Genomic DNA, 25,010 nt, shown 5'->3' on the forward strand with positions numbered 1-25,010 from the left:
GTCCACAAAGGTTCGAGGATTTCAGCAGGAAGTAATGGGATGTGCACTGATGGGAGATGTGGATTATGTTAGGTTACAAAGGCCTATAGACAGCTGGTGTTTTTACTGTTGATAAGATTCTTGAGGTTGTTGTTTTGTTAGGGAATGCATGAATGCTGTGTTGAACTCTGTACTTATTCCAAGTCGCCTAAAGAGTGTTTTTGTACTAATAAATCCGAAAAGCAACAATGAAAAGAAAACCTATGCTCCCTGGAGTACACTTTTTCTCATCATATATCCATTTCTACAGAAACCCTGTCTTTCTGTCAGCACTAACACCCACCATCATTCTTCCAGCATTCCCCAGTGCAAAAAAGGTAAAGGTAAAGGACCTCTGGACGATTAAGTCCAGTCAAAGGTGTCTATGGGGTTGTGGTGCTCATCTCGCTTTCAGGCCGAGGGAGCCGGCGTTTGTCCACAGACAGCTTTCTGGGTCATGTGGCCAGCATGACTAAACCGGTTCTGGCGCAACGGAAGCCAGAGCACATGGAAATGCTGTTTTCCTTCCCACCACAGTGGTACCTATTTATCTACTTGCACTGGTGTGCTTTTGAAGTGTTAGGTTGCCAGGAGCTGGCACAGAGCAATGGGAGCTCGCCCTGTTGCATGGATTCGAACCAACAACCTTCTGATTGGCAAGCTCAAGAAGCTCAGTGGTTTAGACCACAGCGCCATCCACGTCCTCAGTGCATGCTCTTCTTCAGCACCCCATATCTCACCTGTAATCTTCCAGGTAGCCGATTTGTTCTGCTAGGACGCTGGGCGTGCTGCGTGCCTCGCCCCAGAAAGGGATGCCATCCAGCGTTTGCGCTACTGCCTCTGCCTGGCGGCGTGTGTTCCGCACCACGGCCACCAGCTCGGTTCGTGGGGACAGCGTCTCCTCCAGCTGGGTCAGCTCCCCTCGTACGGTCGCTGAAAGCAGCTCCACCGTCTCAGACACCTGTGGGTAGAAAAGAGGAGAGTCGCAAAGCGAGGTGTAGGCAAGGAGGAGAAGCCATATGCGCCACATGGCATCGTGTGGCGTGCAGGGCCTTGGCACAGATTCGTACACCAGACGCCTGTGGCAAACGCGGCGCATTGTGTCCCATGTGCGCCTGTTCACACCGGACCCGAGTGCCAATCTGCGCTTCGAGAACAGGCTGTCCTTACATCAGCGACAGAATGACTTAACCACAGGGTTAGTCCTGGAGATTGGCTCCCATCTTGCCAGCACTGCAGAACCTTTTCTGCGCTATAGTGGGGGTTGGCGGGATCAGGCTCTGTGACCTGGATTATGCAAATCAAACATATTTGCTGAGATGTGTTCATTTCCTTCTTCGCACAGCCAAAGGGAAGAGGACATTTGAAAGTTTATCAATGGCTATGAGGTGCAATATGGAGGAACGCCTTTCTGCATTCAGAGGCGAGACTTCCACTGGTTGCATCACACCAAGGGGGCCATTCGGTGAGCAGCCAAGACAGAGCGTTGCATTAGACTGACTCGCACCCTTGGCTTGCCAGACGCCATGACCTTGCCTTCCACATAGTGGGAGGGAATCCAGTGTCGTGCTGTTCTAATGTTTTTTCAGTGCCTGTATTTTTGCTTACCCGGTAGAACCACCTCCTAACCCCGCACACTATTCTGGGGGTTCTCACAACCTCCCAGAGCCGATCTGAGGCATGTGTGTGTGTGTGTCAGTGTGCAGGGAGAAGGGGAGGGAAAGCCCTGCTGTGCCAGCCAAAGTCCTTGTGTGGGCTTCCAGTAGCAGGATGAGTTTGTTCAATCTGAACCAGTAAGTTTCCCCACACCTGGTGGAGGCTGTTCTACTAGGGCCAATGGGCTAGTGCCCCACCAACGTCATCTCAGCCAGCCCCCACTGCCTGCCTTCTTCCTCAAAAGCAGCCCATAGGCTGGCGGACTGGCTGCCGCCCTTCCTGTTCCTCACTCTCCGTTCTGTCATTGTTGAACTTAACAGGAAGGAGGACGAGTTGGCTCTGCCTGTCCTTGGCTCTGGCGCCACCTACTGTTGGCCTCCCTGCCTTCTGCCCAACCAGTCCCAATAGACACTACCCATCACTGCCTGTGCCACACATGCCATTCTCATTCCACTCACCTGCATCACCAATATGCTACAGGTGTTCACCTTTATTTATTTTTTTTATAATATTTTTTATTACATTTTTTACAGAAATAACAAAGCAATCAAAGAATAGAAAGAAAAGGATAGGAAGAAAGAAAATAAAAAAGAAAAGAAACACGACCACTTCAATAACTTATTTCAAATTTCCATTGGACTTCCCCCGTCCCCCGCATAATGCATTCTTGACAATAAATTTATCAGCAAATTATACCCTTATTTCGTGTATTTCTTTATATTTTCAATTACAATTTAGATTTAAATCTCTTACTCACCATATACTCTAAAAGTATACCATAATATCATTTTTACCCATTTAAATCTTGGTTCTTTCATAAATCTTATCAAATTTCATAGATAGTTAAATTTCGTTACTGGGGCTAGATTCCCAATCATACGACATCTTATGTTTCATATAACTTATAATACTTTTGCAGATAGTCTTTAAATTTTTTCCAGTCCTCCTCCATTGCTTCTTCTCCCAAGTCCCGGATCCTTGCAGTCATCTCGGCTAGTTCCATGTAGTTCATCAATTGCGAGTGCCAGTCCTCCAGTGTGGGCAAATCTTGGGTCTTCCAATGCTTAGCGATTAGAATTCTTGCTGCTGTTGTAGCATACATAAAAAAAGTTCTATCCTTTTTAGACACCTTCTGGCCGACAATGCCCAGAAGAAAGGCCTCTGGTTTCTTGGGAAAGGTGTACTTGAACACCTTTTTTAACTCATTGTAGATCATTTCCCAGAAGGCCTTCAGTCTTGGGCAGGTCCACCAGAGGTGAAAGAATGTCCCCTCAGCTTCCTTGCATTTCCAGCATTTGTTATCGGACAAATGGTATATCTTAGCTAGCTTAACCGGGGTCATGTACCACCTGTATACCATCTTCATAATGTTTTCTTTCAAAGCATTACATGCAGTAAATTTCATACCGGTGGTCCATAACCTTTCCCAGTCTTCAGACATAATATTATAACCAATGTCCTGAGCCCATTTTATCATTGCTGATTTAACTGTCTCATCCTGAGTGTTCCATTTAAGCAGCAAGTTATACATTCTCGATAATAACTTGGTCTTTGGTTCAAGCAACTCTGTCTCAAGTTTCGATTTTTCCACCTGGAAACCTGTTTTTTTATCTAGCTTAAAAACCTCATTAATTTGGGCATAATGCAGCCAATTTTGCACCTTATCCTTTAATTTTTCAAAGCTCTGCAGTCTCCAATTACCTCCAATATTTTCTATTATTTCCCAATATTTCGACAGGTGTTCACCTTTAACACCAAGCGCACTAGGCCTGCCCTTCCAATTTCCCTACAGGCTCTGCTGCTGACCTCTCTGCATGCAGAGCAGGTAGACCTGAAGTGGGATCTTTTCACACATTGGGCTGGATGTGCTTAGATATCTCCTATGCAAACTGGAGCCCTGATCGTTCAGTGTTCTGGTTCATCTCATAGAATCATAGAATCATAGAATCATAGAGTTGGAATAGACCACAAGGGCCATCGAGTCCAACCCCCTGCCAAGCAGGAAACACCATCAGAGCACTCCTGACATATGGTTGTCAAGCCTCTGCTTAAAGACCTCCAAAGGAGGAGACTCCACCACACTCCTTGGCAGCAAATTCCACTGTCCAACAGCTCTTACTGTCAGGAAGTTCTTCCTAATGTTTAGGTGGAATCTTCTTTCTTGTAGTTTGGATCCACTGCTCCGTGTCCGCTTCTCTGGAGCAGCAGAAAACAACCTTTCTCCCTCCTCTATGTGACATCCTTTTATATATTTGACCATGGCTATCATATCACCCCTTAACCTCCTCTTCTCCAGGCTAAACATGCCCAGCTCCCTTAGCTGTTCCTCATAAGGCATCGTTTCCAGGCCTTTGACCATTTTGGTTGCCCTCCTCTGGACACGTTCCAGTTTGTCAGTGTCCTTCTTGAATCTGTAGGATTGTAAGTGGGTAATAGCTGAATACTGAGAAATCTCCCCTTTAGACCTTCTATTCAGGGTGCTAAGATTCCGTGGTGTGGCCAGAAAGGACAGGGCTGGCTTGCACACCCCGATTCTTCCCTACAATTGCTCTGATAACGTGTGGAGGTGAATGCCTAGACACGGCTTAGCGCTTGCGGCAATCTTAGCCGCCGTGTGCCTTCATATTAGGGGCACTTGCAACATGTCCGACGCATGCTGTGCACATGTCCCTGGAGGGAAGAGGCATGAGTCAAATACCAGTGATCTAGCCATGGGTTGCTTACAGCCAATTTCAACCTACCGTTCCTCTCTGTAAGTGGAGCACAGATTAAAAGCGTATTCAGGGGTAACTGACCATATAAACAAGTGCATGGGGTTTCCCCGCTCATTCGCTCACGCACTCACCAGAGCATCGATGGAGCTTAGTGTGTGGTTGGTGTTCAGCAGCGAGTATGTGACCTGGTACACCCCATCGTTGGTCTCGCTGTTTCCATAGAAACCGATGCCAATCCCAGCACTGTGTTGGGGGTGGAAAGAGGCAGAGAAATGGATCAGCATGCATGCAGGGTTTGCAGCTGGCATAACCCCGTTCCCAAAACAAGGGGAGGGTGTCCCTTAAATCCTGCATGGCCCCGTATCTGTGCTGCTTGTGCCTGTTTATACCGGGATATAAGAAGCAGAAAGTCCCAGCTGGATGAGGCCAATCACCCATTGAGTGCAGCATCCCATTCTCACAGTCTCCAAGCAGATGTCTATGGGGACTTGAATACAGGTCCTGCACAGCCCCCTAACACTATGTAACATGGAGCTAGACTGGCCATGTGTCCTACTTCACAGAGGACAGTTCTCTATGTGAAGTACAGAGTCCAGTTTAAAGAAGAACAGCCCTAAGGAGGCGAATGCGGGAAGGGCCCTTTGAAGCTGGCCGTCAACAGTTAAGCACCTGTCAGAAGAGGCTCCAAACAGCTCCTCCGTCTCAATAGTTTCCCACACTCTTTGATTCAGAGCTTGCGCACTAAACTGAAAATGCAGAAGGCAGGTGTTTCGCCTGCTTCACCTATGCTATATTCCGGCTCCAAAGAGGTGTTGATCATTGCACAGTATTTGAATGGGGGCCTGCTGTAGGGCTTCTCTCGGACCCAGAGAAGGAAGGGAGAGGGCAGTCTGGAATCCTAGGACCTAGCTGACAGTGCACTGAACACAACATAGCAGGAGGCAAAGGTGGGGCTTTCCAAAACAGGCTGTCGCTCTCTCCCTTTTGCAATCGCTTGCAACATAGCCTCAGCATCCCGTGCAAGGCCCACCGCTGCCATGATCTGTGGCGAGGGTGGGCAAGGGAACCCAGCGGACATGTGTGGATGGTAACAGGCACCTGTGGACTGGGGGGGGGCAGCAGGTGCATATTGGATGTGCACTCATCCAGCCCATGCTTGAAAACGGCTGTGTAGCCGTGCTCCTGAGGAACCCACGGCAGGAAGAAGGAGGGATCCTCCTGCAGGCACAATGGAAGGAATCTTTGCCAAAGAAAGAAAGAAAGAAAGAAAGAAAGAAAGAAAGAAAGAAAGAAAGAAAGAAAGAAAGAGTTGCATCAGGAGAAGTGCTAGTGCAGACAGGAAGAGCAGGAAGGGACGAGCACAAAGATGCACTGAGGGAGCAGCATCAAGCCAGGGAGGAAAACATCTAAGCTCCTTATGGCAACTGGCTGGGGATTGGGAAGGGATTTGCGCAGAGAGGGAACAAGTGAGTGTGAAAGGAACGGTGCACAAGAGAAACTCCGTTATCTCCCCCCCCCTTTCCTCGTCCTGGATTGGGCCACCTATCTGCGCCTGGCTCCTGACAACCGCGTTTGCCCACCCCCTGGCTCGCTTCTTAACTGTAATTATGAGCATGCCGGGTGAGTAATTACAGTCTTTCTGGTAATGACACAGGCGTGCGCAGAACAGCTGCAACCAAAATGTATGGGGATTAGCACAAGAGGGACCAAAAATACCGGTGGTTCTTCCTTCAGTCAGAACTGCCCTTCTCCGCACATTCATCACCTGAGCCACAATCTGAGGGGCAGCTAGGTTTTGTTCTTTCCCTGCCCTAGGCTAGGGGTTTCTTGTTTGTTTGCATTTTAGTATTTTATCCAGGTTTCCCAGGATTATGTGCAGGATTGGTGATGAATCAGACTAGATGAATGCACAACTCCTGCTCTTCTTCCTTTTATCTCTCACAACCTGCCTCTCTTTCCACCTGCTGCTCGACCCCAACATCTTTAATGTAAAGGTAAAGGGACCCCTGACCATTAGGTCCAGTCGTGGCCGACTCTGGGGTTGCGGCGCTCACCTTCCGGGTCAGGTGGCCAGCATGACTAAGCCGCTTCTGGCGAACCAGAGCAGCGCACGGAAACGCCGTTTACCTTCCCGCCGGAGCGGTACCTATTTATCTACTTGCACTTTGTGACTCCCTTTTAAATATTTGAAGACAACTGTTATACAATGCCTCTTAAAGGTTACTTCTTCAGCCTAGACATACCTGCCTTCCACCTTTCCTCATAGGATTTGGAATCCTCGCCCAGCACCCTCTTTGTCTTCTAGACGCATCCCACTGTTTCTATATCCTAAAATGGGCTACACATTTTAGGTACTCCAGGCGAGGCCTTACCAAAGCTGACTAGAGGGGCTCCATCATTACCCCTTGCAATCACAACAGTATATGGCTGTGTTATGCCTTTAAACCACCTTTGAAGCATATCCTTCCACTCAAAAGAATTCTGGGCCCTGTAGTTTATCCCTCATGGCGTTGCAATTCCCAGAAACCCTTAGCAAACTACAGTGACCAGTATTCTTTGAAGGAAACAATGTGCTTCAAATGTGCTTTCAAGGTCTAGTGTGTACATGTTGATGCCACCCAGAATTGCATTTATCCTTTTAGCTGCTGTACCGTTGTTACATCAGTGTTTGAATTATGAGAGAGGGGAAATGATAGGCATGTTCTTTGTATCCCCTCCCTAAATTTGGCCAGATCATTGGTCCCTCATAACCCTACTAAAATAGTAGCAAAAGGGGCTTTTTGCAATAGGAAATAGGGAGATAGGTCAGGCCTGTCCTCCCTTTGAGTCAACATTGAGTTACGCTTCGTGGGCTGAGTGGGAATCAATCCTTTTCAGGGAAGATCACTCTGACAGGAGTTTGGCTCCACACTCAACTCACTCAAGCAACCTCTCAACTAGTCACCTCATCTGTCTGAGTGTCCAGTCCCTTACTTCCATTCCTGGCCAGCTCTGAGGATCCAAGGCTGGCATCGGGGCCGTGATCCTACCTTTGCGCGGGGCACCCAAGGAGGTTGTGGGCATGCCCGCGAGGGAAATCTCAGTTGGCATGCCCGGCCTGAGCTCTCCCCCAAATCCTGGAGCCAGCAGTGCATTCACAAATCCACCTGCTTCACACCCCAGCCCCCAGCCATTCTCCCTTTCTCTCTCCCTTCATTCACCCCTCCATTCACGTACCCACCCAACTCTCACACAGGTCTTTGCCCACCCCCATCTTTGCCTCTTTCAGTCACACCAGGCCCTCTCTTTCTCTTTCTCCCTAAATCTCATTTCTATGGCAACCACCTCCTTCCTCTCCTCACTTTGCAGGGCGGGGGGGGGGGGAGAGGCAGCACCATTCTCATGATAATAGAGCTTTTTCATTAGATGGGAGGCAGTTCCCAGGCTGAAGGGTGAGGGGATAAAAAAACCAAAAAACTATGGTGGGGGGCGGGAGAGTGTTCCTGGCTCCAATCCCACCCCCTCCGCAGACCCTCTCTATCTACCCCTCTCTTCCCAAAGGAGTCGGGAGTCTTGGTTCCCACCCTACCCTTCCCTAAACTCTCCAGAGCGCATTCCAGTGGGACAAGAAAAAAGAATCTTGATATCTGGGCCTCAAGAGTCTCAAAATCTCCATGTCTTGGAGATTGGTCAATTACCTGTTCTGGAGAGGTTTGCACTCCCTCTGATGGAGCAACTTTGCAGCTTAGGGGGACTCCCTGATCCATCTTTGTCACTGGAGGCTCAAATGAACTCTGTGGCTAAGAGAGCCAGCTTTGGTTGTGGCACAAGCTGTGACCATTCTTGGACCAGGATAGCCTGATGACAGTGGTCCATGCATGGATAACCTCTCAGCTTGATTACTGAATGGTGCTTTCTGTAAGGCTGCCCTTGTCTCTGGTCTGGAAGCTGCAGCCAGTGCAGGAATGCAGCACCCAGATGGCTCAAACTTGAGCCCAAAACATCTTAATGTTGACACCGGGAAAGGTCCCGGAACAGATCAACAGTCTGTCTGTGAGCACGTAGACGAGGATGCTGTGATTACTAAGACCCAGCATGGGTTTCTCAAATACAAGTCATGCTAGACGAGCCTCTCTCATTTCAGGGGAATGCTTCAGTAAAGCTTTTGACCAAGTTCCTCATAGTGTTGTTATTTGTTTGGGGCGTTAAGCTGTAGGCCGTCTCCTCTGATGCCAGGATCCAGCAAGTGTTAAAAGCTAATCAAGCCATCTAATTCCTGGAAGAGCCAAGCTAACTTCCTGGTGAGGTGATGGGGGATTAAAGACGAAACCATGAATGCAAATGTTACCTTTATACAGGAGGCAAGTTTACACCCACCCACATCCCTACCTGTCTTCCATCGAGGCAACCAAGAGGCATGGTCTGGGTTCAAGGTCAATGTTCTAACCCAGCAAAACCCTCAAGGAGGGTATGAACTAGGGCTGGTGAGGGGTGTAGCCTGTAGGGGGAAGAGTCTGGCTTCGGGAGAGCTCCAAGAGTAGGATAGAGAGGGCTGAATTTGCCCCCCACCCCCGGTCAGAGGTTCCCACCACAATTCTGGATGGATAGCATAGATAGATAGCTCCATTAGGGTTTGGTGGCGAGATTGTTCTGCCTTTGGGACAGTGATGCTCACTAGATGCCTTTTTGATTTGTAGTTGCTGCTGGTGCCTTACTCTGTTCTCCCAAACCACTCATCTCCTCCTCCTGACCCTCGGCCCTCTTCCTGTTTCCATCCACTAGAACTCTCTCCCACTCTAGAGGACCCAGTCAGTCGTCTTGGCACTTCATTTGGATGAGCAAATGACCATTTACTGCTCCAGGCGGGTTTCCGTGCAGAGGACGGGTGGCATCTGGCTGCTGGAGCCCCCGCGCCTATCCGTCTGGAAGGGTTATTTCTCCCTGGGCTGGATGAATAAAGGTCCTCATGCTAAAAATATCTCTTAGCCACCCACTCTTTTGATGCTCTCCAAAGAGCAAAGGGATCGCATAGGTTACCCATTTGCTCAGTGTGGGGTGAGACGGACAGTTCTGTGAAATGTAGTCTTAGTTCAGAGATAGCAGGGATTGAATGTGGCGGAGAAATTAAGCTTAGGCTGTCTCTGCAACCACAGCCTTAAACTGTTTTTTTCCCCCCTCTCTCTCCGCCTCAGGGCTGGAACAAGTTCTCTTGCAGCTCTATGATTCTGTTTTTGGATGCTTAAAAATCTGTGCTGCAAAGTGAATTGGAAGACCAGCATAGAGGGGCAAGAGGAGATGGGTTTCCTAAGACTATCCCACTTACACTTTTTTTTTTAATGCTAGAAACTTCCCTCCCCACAAGTTGCTGCTGCTGTTGTTGTTTGGTTGTTATTGTTGTTTTGCCCCTGTATTGAGAAAAGATGCAGGTATCCCAAACTTTTTCTGAGTGGGGTAAAAGTAGCTGGAAAAGGAGAGACTTTTCGTCTTCAGGAATCAGTCTTGTGCTTCAAATTGCAGCCTCGGCAGCTTCGTGGTATTTAAAACAAAAACAACAAAAACAAATAACAGGAAATATAAGATCACAGGAATGTTGTTGTTGTTGTTTGCTGTTGTTCTGCCCATCTGACTGGGTTGCTCCAGCCACTTTGGGTGGCTACCAACAAAATATAAAAAAACCATAAGGTAAAGGGACCCCTGACCATTAGGTCCAGTCGTGGCCAACTCTGGGGTTGCGGCGCTCATCTCGCTTTACTGGCCGAGGGAGCTGGTTGCCAGAATGACTAAGCCACTTCCGGCGAACCAGAGCAGTGCACGGAAACGCCGTTTCCCTTCCCGCTGGAGCGGTACCTATTTATCTACTTGCATTTTGATGTGCTTTCAAACTGCTAGGTTGGCAGGAGCAGGGACCAAGCAACGGGAGCTCACCCTGTCGCGGGGATTCGAACCGCCGACCTTCTGATCAGCAAGTCCTAGGCTCTGTAGTTTAACCCACAGCGCCACCCGCGTCCCATTAAAAACCATAAAATGAAACAATTAACAACAACAACAACAAGCTGCCTTAAACTGAGTCAGGCCATTGCTCTATCTAGCTCATTATTGCCTATACTGACTGGCAGAAGCTCTCTGGGGTTTCAGTCCAAGGTCTCTCCCAGCCCCATCTGCAGGTGCCTGGGATGGAAACCTAGGACATTCAAGGCACAAAGCAGATGTCCTAATGTTGAGCTACAGTCCTCCCCCAACATGTTCTAAAGCTACACAGAATGTACAGTTCTGTCTTCAGTGAACTCTGGGAACGATCAGTGTTGGCCCAAGACACTTTTCTGCTTGACGCAGAGCTCAGGTGCCCCCCTACTGCCAACACTTTTTAAAAGTCTTGCTGCTCCACTCGGAACCAACCTCTGAATTCACCTACACCCCCACATATGATATAATGCAGGCACAGGCAAACTCGGCCCTCCAGATGTTTTTGGGACTACAACTCCCATCACCCCTGACCACTGGTCCTGTTAGCTAGGGATGATGGGAGGGCCGAGTTTGCCTATGCCTGGTGTAATGTGAAGCAGGTCACTTGCCCTGTTTCATGGCAGGGCTGCATCTTGACAATGGAAAGGTCAGGGAGAAGCATCTGCAGTAAGACAGTCCCTAGCGCTCTCACCAACCCGCAACTCCCAGCACTCCTTTCTGGAAGCTGCCATAGTTAAACGGGTATAAAAGAGATGTCTGAAGTGTAAACATGTCCCCTAGGAAATGCTAAGAAGCCTGCTTGAGTGCCCAAGAAAGAGTAAGAAACATTTGGGGTGAGGAGCTAGTAATATTCTAGCAATAGGAAAGTGTAATGTTCTAAACATTGTAGCCTAACATGTGAGATAAGGAACCCGAGGCCATGGCCATATTACCAAATAGGCAGAGCAGGCACCGGTCTATGGGCCCCACAACTTTTAGGGGGCCCGTGACAGCGGATCAAAATAATATTGATTTGATCTTGAAAGAAAATTACAACCAAGTATTAGGAGATAATTTGCAAGGGCTCCCCTCCACCAAGATTCTGACTGCCTAGGGACCTTCACAGGGTTTAATCCTGCATGATGGTGGACTCCACCAATGATGGTGGACTCCAACTCCCATCAGCCCCAACCAGCATGGCCAGTGGTCTGGGATGATGGGAGTTGGAGTCCAGCACCATCTAGAAATCCACCAGTTTGCAAATCCTGTTCTAACAAGCACTAATGTGCTAATTAAAAGCAGGGTACTACAAATATGTCCTGCACAGGGATCTCTAAACATAGGATTAAAATCCTCTGCAGCTTTCTAGAAAGGGGGGGAGGGGAGCAAACGGAACCAGCATGTGTTATTTCTGATTACAGGCCAATTATAATCCACTAACTAATTGCGCTTTGAATGACAAGAATGAAACAGATACTGCTTCATCAAGAGGGAATTACTAACCATGTAGTTATGCTTCTGCACAAGGAACTAGTAATAATCATAGAAACCCCACGATGAGGGGGATGGTAATGGAGGAATAATAAGGGGGTAATAAAGATGTAGTGAAGACCACCAAAAAGGGGAATTAGAAAAATTCATGGACGATAAGGCTATCAATGGCAGCTAGGCATGATGGCTATGCGTGGCCTCCAGCATCAGAGACACCCTGCGCCTGAATACCAGTTTCTGGGGATCACAAATGCGAGAGCACTATTGTATGTTTCCTGCTTTCCCCGGGCATCCCATGGGCTACTGTGAGAATGGAATGTTAGGCTAAATAGGCCTGATTCGAGTAGCGCCCCTCCTATGTCCTCATCTAGAAAGGGCGTAGTAAGTTCTGGTTAGAACTGCCTACTAACGTAGTAATTGCATTCAGGCAAGTTCTAGCAATAACCTAGCAACGAAAAGGTTCTAGTAACAAGAGACGAACAATTTTTTAACAGCAAAGGAGTTCGTTACAGAGAACACTGCAATGTTGATCTGTTTCTGTTGCTACTTGTACAGGCATCGAGCGTCGACGCTACACAAAGTACTAAGGATCTACTATATAATCTGCTAATGAGAGGGAATCCGTCATGTTTCGGTAACAAATTTGAGCTAGTACAAAGTGCTGCGGCTGGTTTTGACCAGAGCCAGTTATTTGGATGAAGCAGTTCTGGGCTTATGGCAGCTTCACAGGCTACCAGTCTGTTTCCAAGCACAATTCAAAGTGCAGATTGCAGCCTTTATAGCTCTAAATCAAGGCATTGGGAACCACAGGCCCTGAGGCCACACTCCTTTCTAAGGCCATACATATCACTGGCCCAGCTTTGCACCCTCCTCAACTTGTTTTTTGCCTGGCTGGACTGTGTCCTTGACCTTTGATGATGCTCTTTTCTTTTTTGGTATGTATGGAGTGTTAATTTTGGACTGCCTTTTGCTGATTGCTGCATATTGTCTTGTTTTGTATTTGTTTTGTTTATAAAACTAATAAAGCATTAAAAAAAAAAAAGATAATGCCCTTGGTTGCCTGGCTGAAGGATAGGGATCAGGGTGTAAGTGCGTTTGAAAACTAGCCTGCTGTGCAAAGGTAAAATTTGCTTTCATTGCTCTGCCTACATTTGCTCCCCACTGGTGGGTGGCCCCCAGGAGGTTTCCTAGCAGGGAATGTGGCCCTCAGGCGTACAAGGCTTTCCACCCCTGCTGTAAATGGTTTAAGGGTTGCTCTGCCACCTACAGAAATGCATTCTGTCATCTGTAGTCCAATTGGTTCAACTCTTCCTGCTCAGGGTTCCGTCAACCCATTTCCATCTCCAAACAGGCCCAAGACAGTGTCTCTTAAGTAGACGATATATATGCATGCATGCAGACAAACAAACAAACAAACAAACAAACAAACAAACACACACACACTTTGGTTTCTTGGGGTGACTTTGTGTCTAATCTACTGAGAAGAAGAAGAAGAAGAGTTTGGATTTGATATCCCGCTTTATCACTACCCTAAGGAGTCTCAAGGGACGCGGGTGGCGCTGTGGGTAAAAGCCTCAGTGCCTAGGGCTTGCCGATCGAAAGGTCGGCGGTTCGGATCCCCGCGGCGGGGTGCACTCCCGTTGCTCGGTCCCAGCGCCTGCCAACCTAGCAGTTTGAAAGCACCCCCGGGTGCAAGTAGATAAATAGGGACCACTTACTGGCGGGAAGGTAAACGGCGTTTCCGTGTGCTGCGCTGGCTCGCCAGATGCAGCTTTGTCACGCTGGCCACGTGACCCGGAAGTGTCTCCGGACAGCGCTGGCCCCCGGTCTCTTAAGTGAGATGGGCGCACAACCCTAGAGTCTGTCGAGACTGGCCCGTACGGGCAGGGGTACCTTTACCTTTACCTTTAAGGAGTCTCAAAGCGGCTAACATTCTCCTTTGCTTTCCTCTGTGAGGTGAGTGGGGCTGAGAGACTTCAGAGAAGTGTGACTGAGCCTGGAAGCAGGCAGTTGGGAGGTATCTAAGGCCCATTTAGAAAAGTCATGTGTCCCTATATTACAGAGGACAGTCCTCTTTAAACTCTACCATTATTGGAAAGAGTTCTCCATCTGAAAAGCTGTCCGATCCAAATTCAGCTTAAAAAGCCGTAAGAAGAGAGGGAGAGCAGGAGCGGCTTTGAAGTTGTCCATCAGCACTTAGCACAGGGGTCAGCAAACTTTTTCAGCAGGGGGCCGGTCCACTGTCCCTCAGAACTTGGGGGGGGGGCGGACTATATTTTTGGGGGGAAATGAACGAATTCCTATGCCCCACAAATAACCCAGAGAAACATTTTAAATAAAAAGACACATTCTACTCATGTAAAAACACACTGATTCCCGAACCGTCCGTGGGCCGCATTTAGAAGGCGATTGGGCTGGATCTGGCCCCTGGGCCTTAGTTTGCCTACCCATGACTTAACACTTGGACAGCAGACTCAACCGCCAACACAGGCCACCTCTTCAAGAGTCTTGCCCACTAGCATGAGGTGCATCGTATTTCTGTTGAAATTATAATAACCACGCCTAAACTGGCACAGATACATCTATATCAGCACACGCAAATCCGATGCAAATCCGATCCCCCATTTTCCCCAGTGATGCATTTTTTGCTTTTTGGCAGTGAATAAATGGCCACCTGATCTCTCCTGGTGTGAGAATAGCACTTTTGACACAGGCCAACCACCCCATAGAACAGGACTACAGCCACAAGGGACAAGCTCGGAAGCAGCAAGTTCCATTCCAATTAAAAAAAATGGAAATCATTTCTATGTGAATGTTTTTGAGGTGTGGTATATAGCTCGCATATCTTAGTACAGGCTGCTATTCAGATAGCTCCCGCAGCTTGCTTGCACAACTAACTATCCTAAGATAACCCCTGAACTTACACCAACCTCAAGCAGCTTGTTTACATGTCCAAGAGGAGAATCAGATTCTGAAGTGAGTTAGGGGAAAAAGAAGTTAACAACCCCCAGCCAGCATATGGGCGTCTTAATGCCAATATTACACTCTTCCAATTTATTTTTAAATGAAAAGCGGCCATGGGAAGCTGTCAGTTTCGAGTGGAAAAAACGGCAGCAGAGGGAGGAAGGCTGCTTAACTCTTTCCTCCCCTCTGCTTTTTCAAATCAAAATTACTTCCCCCAATCTGTTTTTCTACCTTGGGAGAGCTTATATATATTTCCTCTGTGGGCTGCAGGCAAATTTGAGTGCAAAAACAATCAGAGGAGAATTGGTTACTCACAGTTTCTCCCCCGCTGTTTGTCTGCTCACAGTTGCGGATTCCCATGGCTTTTCATTTTAAAAATAATAACCCAAAATCAGGAGACTTGTTGCGCTCTGCTCCTGTTTAATGTCTAGCTTGGCCTTCCATCACACATCCTTAAGCTAACTGTCCAGGGTTGCTCACACAAGTAACAGAGTTTCTCATCAGCACTGCAAACCCGGCATAGCTGAGAAGACACCCCTGCTGTGACCACACACCAGAGTTGAGATGCTTGCTACCCTGGAGAAAACCATTACTTGTGAATGAACCAAGTTCTTCACAATAAACACCTGAGGGAAAGGACACCGCCCTCTTAAGACAACATTCCTTTAATACTTGCATTGGTGGAAGTATTTTGGAAGGAAGAATTTCAGCAAGGGCAGCTTTTTTTTTCCCTGTCAGGAGAAACAACAGGAAAAACTGCCCTTGTTGAAATTCTTCCTTCCACTACACAACTGTCAAAGGAGCCTCTTCCCTGCATTACACCTGGCAATCTCATAATTAATATCCTCGCCCTGTCTTGAACCCATGACCCCAGGCTGTAGCTCATGACGGTTAAGTAACGTCCCTAGCACGGTGGGGGCCACAAAATGCCATTAGCATAAATGGTGCGGCCTATATGTAAAGCACGGGCCTTTCTTTAAGGCCGAAGGCAGCACTTAGCAACCCCTTAGCAACAGCTTTTGTTCCTCGCGCCATGGGCCGATCCCGAGTCCATTGTTGGGCCTCTGTGCTGCTGGGAGGATTTGGAGCGATTGTGTGGTGGGGCAGGGTCTCTTTAAGCACTCTTCCCCCATGCTCCCCCACCACCCCAATTGGGGCCAAGGACACAGAGGAGCCATTATTCCCACCATGAATGGGTACAGTCTTGGCATGAATGGGAGCCTTATTTTTTTTGTGGTTGCTGGGCTCGTTCCCAAAGCGGCTGGGAATGAACCCCGATGCGACCCTTGTCAAATCAGGACAGGGATGGGGTGTTCTTGGGAAGAGAAGGTACGGGGAGGGGAGGAAAGGAGCTAGTTTTCCCTAATGAGAAAATGGGGAACATGTATTGGCGCAGATTTGCTCCAGCATTTGGGTTCCAGTAGAAAGAGGAGAGCATGTATAGAGACAGAGGAAGCTGCTGCCTTATGCTGAATCCATCTAGGTCAGGATTCTCTGCACTGACTTTAAGATGCCATCCCTGGAGACGCCAGGTATCCTGACAAGAGCTGGTCTGGGGACCCCGAGTAGCCAGCTGCTGAGGAGGGGTGGCACTGTGACAAAAGGGCTGTGTGTTTGGTGTTCTGGAGAGAGGCTGCCTGCCTGCCTTCATTGGCTGAGGGTACAGTGGTACCTCGGGTTAAGAACTTAATTCGTTCCGGAGGTCCGTTCTGAAACTGTTCTTAGCCTGAGGTACCACTTTAGCTAATGGGACCTCCTGCTGCCACCGCACTGCCGCCACACGATTTTTGTTCTCATCCTGAAGCAAAGTTCTTAACCTGAGGTACTATTTCTGGGTTAGCGGAGTCTGTAACCTGAAGCGTCTGTAACCCGAGGTACCACTGTACTGGAAACTGCTGCCTGAGACTACACATTTCCAACTATTTCTGTTCTGCAGCCTAATTCATGCATAACACTAAGCCAAGCTACAGCTTAGTGAGGATGAGGAAGAGTGCTGGTGCACATTTAGAAAAAAAATTTGCTCCTCCTCCAGTACTGCTACTGTCACACTATCGGTTGCTAATTGTTTGGCTTGATGTTTGGTCCAAACATGGGCTCCTCGTTTGTTTTCCTCCAAACAAACCACAAACCGTAACTAAGTTTCCTTCTTGGCTTCCTGCTCTCAGTTTGCTTGTGGGAGACAAACCCTGAGCCTAGGTTCAGACTTATCACTAAACCCAGTGGCGTAGCGTGGGGGGTGCAGGGGGGGCCGGCCGCACCGGGCGCAACATCTGGGGGGGGGCGCTCGCACTCGCAGCTCTCTGCCCCCTGCTAAAATCCACGGGTTAGGGGGTGCAAATTACTTGCCTTGCCCCGGGTGCTGACAACCCACGCTACGCCACTGACTAAACCAAACAACAGCTTAGCTCCCAGTAGCTTAGATGGGGCAGAGTGAAGCAGCCACAATTTTCTCTCTATGTTTATTCATTCACACCTAGCCATAGTTTAGCTTTGTATTACATGCAGACCAAGCCAGTGTGTACTACTAATTGTCTGATTATGATCATGCACCAAAATTTTACAGGGGGAGAGAAACAGCTCTACTGTGTGCAGGCTCATCATCCTCTGTAACATCAAGATGGTTCTATTGTCCTTCGCTTCATCACTGAACTGCCTTTTGATGGCACTAAAGGTTAAAAAAACATTAACTGGGACTCCCACAGATTTGCCATGGGGAATATTCTAAGAGGCAGAGGTAACAGAGCCCTACAATAGGCCTCATTGTCAATGTGAAAGTTCTAATTAGTTTTGGATCTGCAGAGCGGCTCATTTTTCTGTATCTGCCAAGCTCCTTGAAGTTCATTTTTGAGTGAGAAATCTAGGAATCATAGGGCACTTTTGCTGATCTCACTTGTCTGGGCCAGTCATCCAACAGCCTCTGAACTTAAAAGAACTTGACACTGTCAGTTTAATAAAGGCTTTGTAAATTTTGTGATGTATGTGCGCGTGTGTGTCGTCTAAGGGGAAAAGTCATACCCAACATGTTTCTAGGGGGAGGAGAATGAAAAGATCAAGGACATTCTTGTTACTAATATTGTAAAGATTGGTTTGGAGACCATGTAATGCACACAGACATCCGTCTGTCCGTACTGAGTGTTAGTCATTGCATATACGAGAGAGACAGAGACAGAGAGAGAGAGAGAGAGAGAGAGAGAGAGAGAGAGAGAGAGAGAGATGCACATCATTGTCAATTTAAAATGAGGAAATGAGGGTGGAGAAAGAACTTTAAGCACAAGGGTCCTTTTAGTTTAGAGTTTCTAGGTTTGCTGAAGAAGGCTGGGGTCTTGTGGATCAAAAAAGGAGCTTAAAACAGAGGAGGGGAAAGGAAGGAACCATGCTAGAGAAAGGGAACAAGATCTAAAAGGCTGCAGAAATGGAAGGAAGGGAGACCTGGGAGCCAGGATTTCTTAAAGTTGGATGTTCTGAGAGCCAAACTGACATGCGGCATCACTGAGCAGTGTCCCAACAGCCCCTATTTTTTTTTACTTTTTAAATAATATTTATTGGGAATTTAAAGTTACAACAGCCCCTCTACACACACACACACACACACACACACACACATACGAAATTCACCTTAAAGTCTCCCACAGCACCTGTCATTTGGTCCCAACTGATCCTATTTATGAGCTTTAGTCGCTATGTGTCCTGCTGTCTGTCCTTGGCAAAGCACCCTATTTATCTTGAACATGTTCCATGTTTTGGGGACATGTCTGAGATGCATATGTACAACGCTGTGGTTGTATGCACATACATGTACTCTAGTTATGCAGGTTTCAGGCCTCTGATGGTTAAATATCAGAGTGGGGAACAGATGCCTCCCTACTTTGAGCATCCATGCCACATGCAAGTCAAGGCACATACTTGGACGAGAAATGGCAACTGCACTACTTTCTGTTCCATCTGCTGGTGCCTAGTTAGCAAATGCTGCTAAACGTGTTTGAGTTGCTACTTTTCTATAATAAGTACAACCAGATCCATTTGGAGCTTAAACATTCTGCTAAGACATCCTTAAGCTTTCCAAAAAGGAAACCGTCATGATTATTCTACCAGCGCGCACCCTCCTTCGGAAACCAGTGTAGAACATGCTATTGCATGGTAAATGAATGAATACAGTGTACAGCAGGCAGGGGGCACTTTCTTTAACAGGCTGTGCTAGTGACAAGCACTCAGGTAGTGACATTTGATGTGGGAATAAGCAAGAACAACAGGAGAACTAGCAGATTCTCCTTTCTTTAAAGGAACCCAAGGGAAAAATGAGATACACCACTGAACAGCTCCATACGCACCATAGGTTTAAAGCATGTTCTTTCCCCCAACCCCTCAAGAAACCTGGGAGCTGTAGTTTAAGGCTACTGGGAACTATAGTTCTGCGAAGTGTACGCTACAGTGCCTAGGATTCTTTGGGTGGGTGGGTGATGTGTTTTAAAAGCTTGGTGTGTACACAGATACTGTCATCACTCTTGCTAGGATTCCGGTAGGTTATTCACTTTGGGATTTATTTATTTTTAAGTGAAGCATGTATGTTTAGTCATCGAAACATTAATTCAGTGCTGTTTATTTGCTTGTTTTAAAGCACAGTCAATTTAATCAGTGTGGTGCAGTGGTCAGAATGCTGGACTAGGACCCATGAAGACCAAGGCTCAGATCACCACTCGGCGATGAAGTTCACTGGGTGACTTTGGGCTATGTCCAGCCTCAGCCTTAACCTCCCTCACAGGCTTGTTGTGAGGATAAAATTGAGCAGGGAGAACTGTGCTCCTTGGAGATTAGGTGGGATATAAATATTTAAATAAATAAAATAAAATAAAATAAAATAAATAAAATAAAATAAAATAAAATAAAATAAAATAAAATAAAATAAAATTGATAAGACATTGCAAACCTGCTCCGTGGATGTGGGGGGATGTGTATGAGAAGAGTAGATTTGTGACGTCACAGTACTGGCCAGTAGGTGCTGTTCACAGCCAGCTTTGGCTGCAAATTCACAAAAAACGAGAGTGACTCTGTAGAGGTGTTTCATATGGACAGAACACAGCTAGTGTGGTTGTAGAGCTCTTCCACAGCTCAAACACTGTTATGTCGTATACACCCTAACTGTTATAGGTACACAATCCTCCTAATTCTCATCTGTGAAATGTTGGGAGGGTATGCTTTTCCTGGCCTCTGGCGAAGGGGATTTCTGCGTTTGAGAGAGGGGAACGATGCTGGTGTGTTTCAAATCCTGCACGTTATGGCGGAGTCCAGGAGTGTGTGTGTGTATGTGTATGTGTGTTCGCTCTAGGGGTAGGGTAATGACGGCAGAGACAACTGTTGTTGGCAGGGCTGTGTGTGTGTGTGTGTGTGTGTGTGTGTGTGTGTGTGTGTTGCAAGGAGTTCAGGGCTTGGAATAACAAACAGACAAAGGGGCCTGGCGAGGCTGTGACTGGACAGAGAGAATGGGACACAATTTCCTATTCTCCCCGTGGAACAAGAGACCCATTGTGACTTCAGTTTGGGGGGGGGAGGGAGGGAGATGATGAGGGGGCGAATGGGCATCTAGTGTGAGAGACGACAGGAGCGAACCGTCAGAGGCCTGAAAGAAGCAGGGAATGCAATAATATTCCAGTGTTAAGGTCTGGATGGGAGGGCAGGCTTTTCAGCCTTTCCTTTGTAGGCTCACGGGGGGGAGGGGGGGACGTAGAACGGGACTGGAGTTCTTTCCCTTCTAGAAGACTCCAGCTCAGATCTCAGGTTGTTTACCTCAGGTTAAACACCGAGGGACTGAACAAAGCAGGCCACAACACACCGAGAGATCATACGTGTAAAGCCAATGACTTTACAAGGAATCCTAGAACTCTGGTTTATGAAGGGTATTGGGAATTGTAGTTCTGTGAGCGATAAACTACCCCAAGGAAGAAGTAAAGCTACCGGGTTCTGCTGCCAGGTGTCTTGTTTAAGGTCCCTGGCGCCTTATGTTTCGCTCTGCCCTTTCCCCCTTCTGTAAGGAGTACCATTTCTATCCTGGAGGACTGACAAGCTTTCGGGGAGGGGGGATAGGAGTCTCCCTTTACCAGCAGACGATAACAGCCGCCACACAGCTCCAGGTGACACAGCAAACCCTTTGCGTCTTGCTTTCCTCGTCATCTTCATTGCTGCAGCAGCAGAAGCGGATCAGGTAGACACAGATGAGAACTAGGCTGATGGCAAAGCACAGGCCTGAGACGCTAGCCAGAAACAGCAATGCCTGGAGCGAGAGCAGAGATGAGAAAAAGAAGTGAAAGGAATGGGGCAGCTGATCTTTGGCCTGTAGTTTATCAACACGTCTGGGGAAACAGGACAATCCGTGTCGTCGTCATCAAACATGAACTGCACAACCCTCCTTCCTTTGCCAAGTTTCTAGGCCTCATGAATGAGAAGATGTGTTTAAGAGGCGGTATACAGAGGGCACAGTAGTTATGCCTCCCTGCATAGCCTTCAAATCATGCCATTTGCTTGCAAACACTTTCTATCCTACTATCATAATGTTGCTTTTGCCCTCTTCCTATATACCGTATTTTTCGCTCTATAGGACGCACTTTCCCCCCACCAGAAATTAAGGGGAAATGTGTGTGCATCCTATGGAGCGAATGCAGGCTCCTTGGCTTCAGCGATAGCAAGGCGAAGCCTCCGAAGCGCAGAGGGAGAGCTCCCCCCCATGCTCCAGAGGCTTCGCGTTGTTTTCGCTGAAGCCGCCTGAAGCCCCCGGAGCGCAGCGGGAACTCCCGCTGCACTCCGGGGGCTTCAGGCAGCTATCCGCAAGCCTTCGGAGCGCAGCAGGAGTTCTCACTGCACTCCGAAGGCTTGCGGACAGCCGCCTGAAGCCTGGAGAGCAAGAGGGGTCTGTGCACACCGATCCCTCTTGCTCTCCAGGCTTCACTTCGCTGGAGAGGCACTGCACAGTTTTCCCTCTCTGCACAGTGCCCCTTCAGCGAAGCAGGAGGAGCAATGGAAGGGGCTCTGTTTTTCCTGCCACTTCACTGAAGGGGCGCTGAGCAGAGAGGGGGAGAAATTTTTTTTCCCTGTTCTCCCCCTCCTATGGTCCAGTGCGTCCTATGGTCCGGTGCGTCCTATAGGTACCTCCTCACTGCAAACAAACAAACCCTGCAAAACATGCTTCTTTCCTTCCATGGAGTTTGTTGGGGCAACTTTGCCTCTTTCTTTTTGGAAAGGAGAAAAAACAAAATAATCATAATATTTTGAGGCTGTTGAATATCCAACTTGGCAGAAAAAATGGGGGAGGCAATCCTCCCCCTCTGCTTTGCTTCAGTGTGGATTTTATTGCTTACATATGAAGCTGGCTGCATTTTATGCTTGTCCCGTTGTTAGCTGCCTTGGGGTTTTCTTTCAGAAACGAAAGGTGAGCCATGAATATCAAAAATGCATTAAAAGGCCCGCCACAGCCAGAGCCTCAAATCTTTCAGGAAACATGAAAGGACTTCCACTCCAGGAAAACATTCGGTGAATTTTTATGAGCTGCAGACTTCTGGAGGTCTACATATCTGTGTGTGATCTTTTGGGGTTTGGCGAAGTGCTTTTGAACTCTAGTTTTGTGTTTGTTGTGGTTTTTTATGCTTAATTGTGTTGTTGATTCTTCTTCTTTTTTTTAAAAAAAGAAGATTGAAAGCCACTTGGAGCTATTTGGTAAAGTGGGATATAAATTAAATACTGAATCTATTGCAATCTCAATTCTGCAGGAACAGGGTCTAGAATCCCTCCTTCAAAACTTGATTTCCCTGGGCAGGCTTTCATACCACACCATTCTTCAGTCCTCATAGCCCACTTTCTGTAAGCTAAATTACATATAAGTATCTGTTGTATACAAGTCATTGAGGGACAGTACATACAGTTGAAATAAGTGCATATTGTCTCCTTGCTTGCGATTTTGTCCATCCCCCTCCGTCCTCCACTGTCTCCCTTAGCCCGTGGGCCTCCCAATGTTGTTGAACTACAATTCCCACCATCCCTGCCTACTGACCATGCTTGCAGGAGCTGGTGATGGGGAGTGATAGTTCAGCAACATATTGAGGTTCCCCACACCTGTTTGAGATCATAAACTCCTTAAAGCTCTTGTGCATTGCAAAACACTATGCACACTAAAGATAAAATGAGAAGAAACATGAAAACTACTACAATCCTATGTGCACATGTACCTGGCATTAAGCCCAATTAAACACGCTTGCGCTTCTTTCAGAGCAGACTTGCACAAAATCAAGCTTTCTGTGCAAACTTGCATGCTGTGCAGCTTCATCAGTGCTCAGGATTTGAGAATTTGGAAGCACAAAGGCTGGCATGTGTTATTCTTTTACTGACACAGAAAATGAAGAGTTGGGCACTGGGCCTACCTACAGAATCCCACCACACAAATACCGAAGAATGAAATTTGCACGCATCTTTAAGAAGAGTCCTTTGGATGCTTTGACTTTTCTGAATATCTCCCAACCTTCAGGTGCTAAAGGAGGGGCATCGGGACTCCAGTGGACCCTGGCAGTGTTAATTCTGTCTCATCTACTCCTCTACCACCCCTGACGCATGCACGCACGTGCACACTTACGCAGAAACACACACACTGCAGCTGCTCCACAGCTTTTCTGCATGACACCAAGGCTCAGAGTAACAGCAGGGCACACCGTACCCTGCTTGCTGGTGCTGCCCGAGGCATCACAACAAGAGATGTGGATGGAGGGAAGTGTTTATCTGCCTCCCTGGGCCCTCCCTTTCCATTCCGCAAACATACAAACAAACAGATTACAGGCAATCTGACAATTTGCCTCAGGCTTAGACACCACAATCTGTGCCCACGGCAGCTGGCAGGGCCAGAGGGAGCGGCTGGAGGGGTCAGGGGGGGTCAGTTGGTTACACTTGCTGGCCTTTCAAGGACTGAAAGCATCACCAGTCCCAGGAATGAGGATGCATCTGAGACTCTACTTCACACACACAGCTATCCATTCCCTTCCCTCAGAAAACGTACAGTGGTACCTCGGATTAAGAAATTAATTCATTCTGGAGGTCCGTTCTTAACCTGAAACTGTTCTTAACCTGAGGTACCACTTTAGCTAATGGGGCCTCCTGCTGCTGCCACTGCGTCACCACCACACGATTTCTGTTCTCATCCTGAAGCAAAGTTCTTAACCCAAGGTACTATTTCTGGGTTAGCGGAGTCTGTAACCTGATGCGTCTGTAACCTGAAACGTCTGTAACCCGAGGTACCACTGTACATCTGTACATGCAGACATAGCTCTACATACACCACTTTTAACTGTGGGTGGCCTCTATAATAAAATTGCAAAGATGTCGTCACGCTCCTGTTTGTGTGGCCGCCAATAGGTGGCCTCGCAAACTGCAGTGTGGTGACAGAACTGCAAGCAGTCAGCCCAGGTAGGTTGGCTGGCTGGCTGGCAAGCAAGCAAGCAGGTGGCCCCAGCAAGCGACAGAAGAACAGCCGGAACAGGGCAGGGCAACCAACCAGCAACGCTCTGCTGTGCACCTCACATCAGTACCATCCTTTCAGCCTCAGCAGCACAAGACATCTGAGGATGAAGAAAAAGCACCAGAGCAGGACAGACGCTGGAGGGCTGCAACAGCCTGTCCTGGCTGTTCCTCTGTAGCTCATCTACGCTGTACTACAAGTCAAACAGCATGGAAATGAGTTAGCTGAGAGTGAGAATGAGGAGGAAGCAAGGAAGCAGGCAGTTCCCGCTGGTAGGGAGGAAGGGAAGAAAGGTGATCTCCCCTTCGCACATACCCCTCTGCACTCCTTGGTGCTACCACTGGCTGCTGCTGTCAGAAGGCGGCAGAAAAGGCTGCATTTTAAAATGCAGGGTTCCTTCTCTATCTTTGTGTGGCAGCAGCAGGGGTAAATGTGGGGGGGGGAGCTTTTTTCTCTCTTTCACCCCCCCCCATGCTCCCACCACTGCTACCTGCTGTCTTTGCTACATGAATGCTGGCTTCTCCATCTCTTTGAGAGGCAACCAGGGCAGAGGGGTTGGAGGATGAATGAAGGGGCTTTCTCCCTTTCATTCCACCCCACCACCACCAACAATGGTGGTGAGATGTAAATGGGGGGGGGGAGTTTGGCAACGTGTGAAAAGGGGGTTGGGGAGCTGTGAGGGGAAGGGATTTTGTTTTTGGGAGGGCGTGAGGTGTAAAGGGAGAGGGACAAAGTCCTGAGCAAGCTGTAAAGGGGAT

The 25,010-nt window shown here is 48.0% G+C and overlaps 1 protein-coding gene and 1 long non-coding RNA gene across 3 annotated transcripts in view; one reads left to right on the forward strand and one right to left on the reverse strand.

The window, feature by feature from the left end:
- TTYH1 (tweety family member 1) overlaps positions 1–25,010 on the reverse strand; it is a 65,144-nt gene that overhangs the window by 20,118 nt on the left and 20,016 nt on the right. For both annotated transcript variants that reach the window (XM_082197013.1, XM_082197014.1), the window contains exons 2-4: positions 20,858–21,030; positions 4,520–4,631; positions 759–979 (exon numbers count right to left, since the gene is read on the reverse strand). In XM_082197013.1, the coding sequence (XP_082053139.1) occupies positions 759–979; positions 4,520–4,631; positions 20,858–21,030 (506 nt within the window). The remainder of the gene's footprint in view (positions 1–758; positions 980–4,519; positions 4,632–20,857; positions 21,031–25,010) is intronic.
- On the forward strand, positions 1,909–4,509 carry LOC309517733. The gene is made up of 3 exons (XR_014213245.1): positions 1,909–2,154; positions 3,413–3,582; positions 4,072–4,509. It is a non-coding gene; the product is annotated as an uncharacterized lncRNA (long non-coding RNA).

This window comes from Podarcis vaucheri (assembly GCF_965113315.1).
Source record: "Podarcis vaucheri genome assembly, chromosome: 13".
In the NCBI taxonomy this organism is placed as follows: Eukaryota; Metazoa; Chordata; class Lepidosauria; order Squamata; family Lacertidae; genus Podarcis; species Podarcis vaucheri.